This window comes from Cucurbita moschata, unplaced genomic scaffold (assembly GCF_002738365.1).
Source record: "Cucurbita moschata cultivar Rifu unplaced genomic scaffold, Cmos_1.0 Cmo_Scf00009, whole genome shotgun sequence".
Classification (NCBI taxonomy): Eukaryota; Viridiplantae; Streptophyta; class Magnoliopsida; order Cucurbitales; family Cucurbitaceae; genus Cucurbita; species Cucurbita moschata.
In genome coordinates this window covers 2,523,594-2,533,303 of record NW_019268525.1, presented here as the reverse complement: position 1 = coordinate 2,533,303, position 9,710 = coordinate 2,523,594, and the positions used below count along the sequence as shown (strand labels likewise).

At 40.7% G+C, this 9,710-nt stretch overlaps 2 protein-coding genes across 3 annotated transcripts; both read right to left on the bottom strand.

The window, feature by feature from the left end:
• Positions 1 to 1,513: 1,513 nt before the first annotated feature.
• Positions 1,514 to 4,972, bottom strand: LOC111447534 (D-3-phosphoglycerate dehydrogenase 1, chloroplastic-like). The gene is made up of 5 exons (XM_023086757.1): positions 4,314 to 4,972; positions 3,392 to 3,768; positions 3,196 to 3,306; positions 3,018 to 3,113; positions 1,514 to 2,345 (listed from the first exon to the last, which is right to left on the bottom strand). Exons 1-5 carry the CDS (start codon positions 4,855 to 4,857, stop codon positions 1,674 to 1,676), a joined length of 1,800 nt encoding a protein of 599 aa, XP_022942525.1. The 5' UTR covers positions 4,858 to 4,972; the 3' UTR covers positions 1,514 to 1,673.
• A 1,414-nt stretch (positions 4,973 to 6,386) lies between these two features.
• Positions 6,387 to 9,320, bottom strand: LOC111447768 (probable LRR receptor-like serine/threonine-protein kinase At4g37250). Of its 2 annotated transcripts, XR_002711320.1 has the most exons (3): positions 7,333 to 9,320; positions 6,450 to 7,244; positions 6,387 to 6,404 (listed from the first exon to the last, which is right to left on the bottom strand). XR_002711320.1 is itself a non-coding variant. In XM_023087098.1 (2 exons), exons 1-2 carry the CDS (start codon positions 8,999 to 9,001, stop codon positions 6,574 to 6,576), a joined length of 2,340 nt encoding a protein of 779 aa, XP_022942866.1. In that variant the 5' UTR covers positions 9,002 to 9,320; the 3' UTR covers positions 6,418 to 6,573. The 2 variants fall into 2 exon arrangements, 1 of the variants encoding a protein (XP_022942866.1); XM_023087098.1 differs by lacking the exon at positions 6,387 to 6,404 and having other exon boundaries at positions 6,418 to 7,244.
• Positions 9,321 to 9,710: the final 390 nt, after the last annotated feature.

The window sequence follows — 9,710 nt, the reverse complement described above, 5'->3', positions numbered from 1 at the left end:
AAAAAAAAAAAAAAAAAAAAAAAAAAAAAAAAAAAAAAAACAAATGGTAAAAAAAAGAAGGATTAGAGGGTTAATTTTGGAAGGTGGTATGGCCTAAATTTGGGGTATCTTTGAGAGGCTACACTGTGAGGGTACCCTACTACTATTACTACCCACCCTTTCAATTTCTCATATCTCTTTATTTATTTTTATTTTATTTTATTTTTAATATTTTGAACCACAAAACATTTATCTCTTCTTTCAATTCCCTCTTCAAATGTCCCTATCATTGCTTTGTAATCTATAGAACTTTTTGTTTTTGTTTTTTTGGGCTACCAATGGATTAGCTACCCGAACAATTCAAGATGCCCATATTTCTCCTTTTACACGAGGACGATATGTTTGTGTAAATACATATATGGTTGTGATACAGATCGAACATATGGGAAAATATATCAACTTAAGGCAATTTGAAGTACGAGAATTACGAAATTGTGTTTTGATGTGGGTTGGTAAGGGTTTTAAAATTTATCAACTAAGTATAACTCGACTAGCTAAAAATATATATTTATCGACCAAAAATCAAAGATGGTTGATTTGAGGATGTAATTAAAATATTAAAAATCTATGTTTTGGACATAGAAATGAGTACTAAAAACTTGCGTGAGTGAATTTGAAGATAATGTTGTGAAAATATCTATATAAAAAAAATTAAAAGAGTATTTTGAATTACTTAATGGGCCATAGGCCCAAATATGATATCTACCGCTTGTTCAGGCCCATTTTGAAATCATTTGGTATGATGTCCCACGTTGGTTGGGAGGAGAGCAGCAAACACGTTTTAAAGTCTTGAGGGGAAGCCCGAAAGAGAAAGTCCAAAAAGGACAATATCTGCTAGCGGTGGATCTGGATCGTTACTAATGGTATCAGAGCCAGACACTGGACAATGTATCAACTTTGTTACTAATGGTATCATAGCCAGACACCGGACGATGTGCCAGCTTTCTCGCTATTCCCCAAAATGGGGTAGACATGAAGCGGTGTGCCAGCAAGGAAGTTGGGCCCCGAAAGGGGGTGGATTGTGATGTCAAAACACCATTTATAAGGGTGTGATCTCACTATTCCCCAAAATGGGGTAGACAGAGGCGGTGTGCCAGCGAGGACGCTGGGCCTCGAAAGAGGGTGGATTGTGATGTCAAAACACCATTTATAAGAGTGTGAAAACTGTTGGGCCCCGAAAGGGAGTGGATTGTGATGTCAAAACACCATTTATAAGGGTGTGATCTCGCTATTCCCCAAAATGGGGTAGACATGAGGCGGTGTGCCAACGAGGACGCTGGGCCCTGAAAGGGGGTGGATTGTGATGTCAAAACACCATTTATATGAGTGAAAACTTTCCTCTAGCAGACACGTTTTAAAACCTTGAGGGAAAGCCCAAAAAAATAGCGGTGGATCTAAGTCGTTACATTTGGATTTGATCCATCGGCCATTAAACCCCGACCAAGAATCCATTTAAAAGGGATCCCGTTCTCAGTGAATAAAGACTCATTCTTCAAACAACTTGGTAAAGAAAACGAACCAACCAGCTTATTTAAACGAAAACTGTCAAAATTGGGGCCAAACACGTAGGAATGTAATGTATCCAAATACCCAGAAGATAGGGGGGGGCCTTCAAGTTCATGACCACCACCAGCCTACAACTTGAGGAAAACAAACTCTTCAATTGCTGGAATGTCACCAATCCTCTTCAAAGCTTGTTTGCTGGGCTGTTCATCGACACCGATCGCCATGACTGCCTGCTTTCGAGGAGCAATCCTCCCGACACTCATGAAGCTCACATTAACATTTTCTTCTCCCAGAACGCTTCCAACTCTTCCAATCATACCTGGCTGGTCAACCTGCCTGCACAGTATGATGCTACCTTCCAGACTAACGTCGACTTCGAAAGAACCGACCTTCGTCAGGTGAGGGATTCCATCTTTCACAAGTCCTTCCACCTTAATTTCCCCGGTGTCTGATATTGCACTGGCAAATCTGGATTCCACGTTGGCAATCTGGACCTGAATGTATTCTAATGGTTTCTCAGGTGACCCATCCAGAACGACTCGCTCCTCACTTATCCTTAGTCCTCTCTGTTTGGCAGTAAAGTCAGCATTCACCAAGTTCACAAAAACACTCGAAATCGGCTCGATTAGACCCTTGGTTATCATGGCACGAAGAAGTCTGGTGTCAAGATCATCAGGAGCTCTGGAGGATGCATATGTCACTTTCACAGTTTTCACACCACTACCTCCAGCTACCAATTGGACAGCCAGTCTTCCCAATTTCTCAGCGAGTTCAACAAATGGTTTCAGCTCGGTTAACACCTGTAGGGAAGAAATAATACTTCCTTAGAATCCTTATATATACCAGAAACTTGAGAAATTAGTTAACAGAAAATAAAATGTACATGAATAATGATGCAAATCACAATTGTCACCCAGCAAATCTTGATAATAAGTATGCGAAAAGTAACGAATTAAAAGAAACAACAAAGCAATCCATTTACAGTGGCACTGTTATATTGTTGGAATTAGAAGTAAGGTTTTGATAGCTTAAGAACCATTTACATTTAACAGTTTTCTGAAAAATCATCCCAATACCTAGAGAAATGTCAAAAGTAATCTCTATTCTCTCCTACTGTTGAAGGATTACTATTTAGCCTTTTTTTTTCTTTTTTAACACCATATTCAGTGTCGAGAAATCGGGAGAAATGTCGAAGGTTTCTAAGTCATATAAATGACAAGCGTTCAACAGAAGATTCTTACTCTATCGATAGCATAATGAACCAGAAAACCAAAGATATAGCCGCTTGGAAGGCAAGAGAATCAAGAAAACAAATGACGATGAGAAGTAAAGAGGTCAACATGAACAGAACTAGAAGGCAAACTTTTTTTTTTTTTTTTTTAACAAAAATAAACTACTTTCAGATGAACATTTAAGTGACCATGAAATATGAAACATGAGAGATAGAAGATTCCAAAACTAAGGGCTTATACCTCTGCAGGAACCATCGGAGCATTGACGGCAGTAGCTGCAAGCTCCCCTTTCAGGGCTCCAACAACAGCTTCAGCTATTTCAACCGCAACTCCTTCCTGCACACCAAATTCAAAGATCATTAGAACTTGTAAAAAGAAAAACACAAGCTTTAAGTCCTTGATTTAAAAGAACACACACCTGAGCCTCCATTGTGCTGGCACCGAGATGAGGAGTTACAGTGACATTCTCATGCTGAATCAACTTGCTATCCTTAGGAGGTGGTTCCACAGTAAAAACATCAAGTGCAGCCTATCAGAAAAAGAACATATTACAATCCTTGCGTTGTAAATAATAATAGCAAACTTCAGTTTCAAGTTGTAGGAAGGAAAGGAACCTGAGCAACAATTCCAGCATCCAGCGCCCTCACAAGAGCTTCTTCATCAATTACTCCTCCACGAGCAACATTCACAATCCTAACTCCTTTCTTCATTTTTGCAAAATTTTCATCGTTAAGAATCTTTGACGTGGATGGAGTTAAAGGCATATGTAAAGAGATGAAATCCGCAGTTCCAATGGCTTCATCAAAGCTCACAAGTTCTACGCCTATAGCACGAGCACGATCAGCTGGGGCATATGGGTCATGGGCAATTACATGCATGCCAAGACCCTTTGCACGACGAGCAACTTCAGATCCAACTTTGCCGAATCCCATTACAGCCAGTGTTTTCCCCACAAGTGATACACCGACATATTTGTTGCGTTGCCACTTCCCTAGGGTGGAGGAGAAAATGTAAAATCATAAGTAGTTCTTTTAACAAACGCATCTTGTATACAAAATCAAACCAATAAACTATAAAATCATCGACTATTTCGTGTCAACTGGCTGATATGGGAAAGAGAACGTCTGATGCAGAAAAAAGTTACTTAAATCTATGTTACAGAGAAAAATTATTAATCGTAAAAAGTCCGGTAAAATCCAGGCCAGGCAAGCATGGGAATAATTCTGAACTTGCAAATTCCCGACAGGTTCCCACCTTTTACAGTGCATCTCAATGCTTCTTTTTTTTTTTTTTTTTTTTAATGACGTATTCCCAGAACCACCACAATCGGGCAAGGAGTTTCTTTAGAGCGCAATCAACTTTAAACATTAAAAATGTATTTTAAAAAATGACTCAAACAAAATGTTCGTCCAATATTACGACAAAAGGTCGAGATCTTTCCGAACTTTTCGCCCTTTCGATGGTTTCGAGCAGATCCAAAGCAAACAAGAAGTTACAGAAAACGAAGATTCCGTAAAATGTTTTATATAAACGTACCGGCTTTGACAGACGCATCGGCTTGGGCAACATTTCTGGCCATTGCAGTTAAAAGCGCGATTCCGTGCTCAGCGGCAGCGACCGTGTTCGCAGTCGGAGCATTCACCACCAGGCAACCATGCTCAGTGGCGGCCGCCAGATCCACATTATCAATGCCAACACCAGCCCTCCCAACAACCTTCAACCTCCCTCCAGAGGATTCAAACACTTCACGGCTGACCTTAGTCCCACTCCGCACAATAAGCGCATCACAGAGCGAGATCTTGGTGCAGAGCTCCTCAGGAGTCAAATTATAGGAGCAATCCACATTAGCAAACTCCTTAAGGAGATCAACACCCGCTTCACCTAGCTTCTCCGCAACAAGAACCGTCGGTTTCGCATTCAACGACGCAGAAACCAACACAACAAACCGCGGCACACCAACACTCCGAGGACGAAAATTAACAGAAAAAGCCGAAGAAAGAGGAAGCTTAGAAGAGAGAGAAGAAAGTACCGAGTTCCGAACCGTCGACGTACGGAGCGAAGGTGAAGCAGAGGCAGCCATTTACTCGTCGGAAGTCAGAAATGTAAAGCACCGGCGGAGCGAAAAAGAGAGACGACGAGGAAGATCTAGGGTTTAATAGGTAAAGGTGAGAGAAAGGTTTAGGTTTATGATGAAAACAGAGCGCGAGTGCCAACGAAAAAGATATGTGCGTTTGGCGGGGAGCGTGAAATACACGTGCATGTGATGCGAGTGAGATTCCAGAAATGGAATGTTGATTGTTTTTTATTAGTTTAGTAGAGTTGGCTTTAATTGGAAGCCAAGTCCCGGATTTTATTTAACGCAAAACCGGGTAAAAATCTAAAATGAACCGCGGTAACTCTTGGGTTAACCTAAAAGTAGGGTTAAATGTCCTAACACCATTAAACTATCCCCTTATTTTCTTCTAGAAAATTATTATTAATTCAATTTTATTGTAAAAATTTATAATTTATTAACACTAAAAATAAAATTTGAATACCGATTATAGAAAAAAAAAATATTTATTTATTTATTTATGTGTAATTAAAGGGAAAGAATCTAGACGTTGTTTTTTTGGAATCGTTTGACTAAAATATTCTTTTTAATTATTTTTAAATATTTGAGGTGACGTCGTAAATAGCAAAAAGGGTTGAAATCTATTGTAAAAGCTGTTTTCCACCACTAAATATTAAATATAAATTTGAATATTTAATATATATATTACATCATCATACAATTTATTAATCTTTTTAAACTTAATTTTGCAGTATAATTTTCATAATTTTTATTATTTTGATCACATAATTCATAAACAAGAAAATGCTTATTTAGTTTATATAACACGAATGGTTTGCATGAAACAAAAAATAATTATGAAAATATCATAATATTTAAATAATAAACTCTCAAGACTTGAAAATAATTTATTTTAAAAAAAAAATGAAAATAATTTAAATAAAGTAATATTCCATTTAAAATAATAAAGTTCGAGTTTGTATTTTAAATGTATATAGTGTTACTTTTTTAAAAAAATATTAAAAATAATAAGGTTGATTTAATCCATTAAAAAAAATTGACTATAAAAAGTTATTTAAATTTTAAAAAATAAATAAGATAAAGACATTTATATGTGTACTATAGATGAATGGGTAGATGTCTACAAGCAGGACGAGTGGCCTACAGTATCTCCATCTAGAATTTACGGTTTATTATTATTGGTCTAATTAACATAATGTCAAAAACACGAACAAATGAAACCAAGACATTAGACCCGTTAGAGAACATTTGACATTACGCAGAACGAACAAATAAAACCAAGACATTAGACCTATTAGAACTCGTGAGACATAAGGAAATTGAGCTTTGTTTCTTTGAAGTGAGCCAAGGCGGGTCGAAGAATTGAGTGGGATTTTCTTCACCAAATGACCCAACGTCCCGATCCTCACTTATCTAACAAAAAGAAATCTCTCTCCCGTCCCTCTCCAGCCCTTTAATCAAATGAGAATCTACGCCCCACCGGTTAAATTGGTATCTGTACGGTCAACTCATTTGTTAGCCGATGTCAAACTTAGATTGATAAAGTCGGTATCGTTCATGAAAAACTTTACATGACAAACAGGATGGTAAGAATTTGATCAGCTTAATTAGGTTTGGATCACACACTTTACATCCAAAACTAAATTTACCTAAAAAAAACCCTAAATTCAAAAACAAAACACATGAATTAAGAAGAAAATCAAAGCTCCACGGTGAAATGAATTAGCGTGAAGAAGAAATGGAGGAAGAAATTCTATCAAGTTGTTGCAGAGCTTCTTTCATGGTTGGTCTCTTCTGAGGTACGAAACAAACACACCTAAACCCTAATCTAAAGATCCCCATAATCGCTTCCTCTTTCCCTTCCACTTCCTCTCTGATCACCAAATCGATCATCTTCTTCATCCGTACTTCCTCATCACCGCCGTTCCATTGATTCGCCTCCCTCTCCGTCACGATTCTCCCGCTCAGAATCTCCAGCAAGATCACTCCGAACGAGTACACGTCCCATTTAGGGCTCGGTTTCAGATTCCTCAGCGATTCCGGCGCCTGGTATGCCGATCCCAAGCTCACGCCCGGGCTTCCGCCGCTAATTGCGCTACCGACGTTGCTCTCTTGGTGCTCGCGATTCGGTGTGGATCTGTGGCTGCCGAAGTTTCGGGTGGAGGCGGAGGTAAGGGCGATTTTGGAGCCGCTGATTAGGAGCTTGTCGAGGCCGAGATCGGTGATTAACGGCTCCATATCGGCGTTGAGGAGGATGTTGGACGGCTTTAGATTGCCATGGACGTGCTTCTTGTCGTGGATGAAGGTCAGTCCTCGAGCGATTCCTCTTGCCATTTTTAGTCGGATTTCGAATGATAAATGGCTCTGGGAAGAAGACGATGAACTCGGTTTTCCTAAATCAATAAAATTAGGAAAGATTGATGAAATATGCGCATGTTAGAGAAATGGATGAGTGGAAGCTAAAATGCGCGGGAAACTTACTGTGGATGGAGGATGCAAGGCAGCCATTGGAGACATAGTCGTAGATGATGAGCTTCTCGTCTTCTCCCCAGAAGAATCCTCGAATTTTTACTAAATTTTGATGTCGAAGCTTTGCAATGGCTCTCACTTGGGTCTCGAAATCTTTGAAGCTTTCAATGCCGCTGTCGCCGATCCTTCGAACGGCGAATGCCGTGCCGTCCTCGAGCACTGCCTTGTACACAATGCTTCCGCCGCTTGCACCGAGTATATACGCTGATGCCTTTAACAGAGTCTCCAATTCGAGCTCTGTTTCTACGTCTACTGTAACGAGAACGCCGTTTTTCTTACTCTCTCTGTTCTCTCCGTCGTGGGTTGTGCTTGGTTTGTCTCTTTGTTCTTCGCCGTCGGAGGAACTCGTTGCCTCTGATGTCTCTTCGCCTTTGGTGGGTAAACAGAACAACACCGACGAGGGTTTTTTCTGATTACTTTGGAGGGTTTGTTGTGACCCAATCGGCGGCTTCTTCACGGTGGATTTAGGGGTTTTGGAATTGGGGTTTTTTTGTTTCTGGTGATGGTAGACGTAGAGAATCACGACGGCGAGAATGGCGACTCCGGCGAGGTCTCCAACGGCGATTGCGGCTATTGTGATGGGTTTCATGGTGTTACGGGGCGGAGGAGTTTGTGTCCCTGGACCTCCGAGGGACTGTGTTGCCGGAATGGCGCCGATTGTTTTGGGTATGGCGGCGATAGCTGGAGAAGAAGATGAAGAATCAGAAACATTTGGGGGAGTTGTGAGTGAAGAAGGAATCGAACAGAGATGCTTCAATGGCTTCCCGCAGAGATCTTCATTTCCGGCGAACGCCTCTGTTTTCTGGTTGAGCAGAGCAATCGACTGAGGAATTACTCCGGTGAGATTGTTGAAAGAGAGATCCATTGTCGCATTCGCCGGAATCTTCTTGGCGAACTCCACCGGAATCGAACTTGAAATTTTATTGTAAGAGAAGTTCAAATACCGCAGTTTCTCCCCACCAAAATCCGCCGGCAGAGACCCATTAAGCAAATTAGACGACAGATCCAAAACCTCCGTCGAACTGAAATTCCCCGGAATCTCTCCGGTGAAGTAATTACTCCTCAAAGAAACCACAGTGAGATGCCTCAGAGCAGTGAGATTTCTGGGCACTTTCCCAGCCAACGCATTATCAGACAGATTCAAAACCTGAAGACTCCTCAAACCCCCAATAGCCACCGGCAACTCCCCGGAGATGACATTATTCGACAGAGAAAGAATCTGAAGCTCCGAAGCATTGAAAATGGAAACCGGCAAAGACCCATTAAAGAAATTACCAGAAAGATCGAGAAGACGAAGATGTTCAATCCTTCCAAGCTCATCCGGAATGGAACCCAGAAGCTGACTGCCGGGGAGGGACAGGGCAGTGACTCTGAGGAAATCCGTCCAGCCACCACCGTCGGTTTGAAGGTCAGTACAGGTGACCCCACGCCAAGAACAGGGGGTATCATCATTGAAATTCCAATTAGCCAAAACATTCAAAGGATCTCCGAGAATGGAGCGCTTGAGAGAAATCAAGAGGGTGGCATCGCCGTTGAGCGCCAGAGAAGGAGAATGAAGAAGAAAGTGAAAGAAGAAAGCGAAGCTCCAAAACAGAGCAAGATTTCTGGTAATGGAGTTCATGGTTTGAACAGATCCTGCATCTTTTAGAGTTCTAAAACAAGTTCATTGGAAGGATTGAGGAAGAAGAAGAAGGAGAAAGAGACTGAAGTGAAGTCCTTGGGTTTACCAAATGTGGAGAGAGAGAGAGAGAGGATGAAGGAATCTGAAGATGGCAGTCAGGTCAGGGAAAGAGGGAGTGAAATGAGCAGTAATAAGATAGAATCTTGGGAGTTGGAAGCCATGGAATTGTAAGGTTGGAGCAGAGGGGGAAGGGAAGGGCTCACTCAGCTGTCGTCTTCTTCTTCTTCAATGGCGCTTCTGTCTGAGAGTTAAAGAAAGAGACCCATCGACTTCTCATTAGCCAACAACTATGAATTGTTGCAGTTGTAGTTGAGTGGTTCCTAGGGGTGGAGCCATGTTTCTCAAGGATGGAGCGACAAAATTTTACCCTTTTTTCTTCAAATAATAATTAGGTTTACATAACAACTCCATTGTTATATATATCTTAATTAATTGATATCTGATTAAGCCTTGAATGATTTTATAGTTAAAAAATTATAATCATTTGAAATTTTTAGTGTGTAACAATTGCATCTTTTATCATTGAAAAGCTTGATGCAGAGGGCAGGTGGACGATTGAAGCATTGGTTGTTCACAAACAGTTGACTTCGTGAAAAGAGGCAAGGCGTTGTGCACGACTAGACAAATGTTGTTCGTGAGAGGAGGGAAG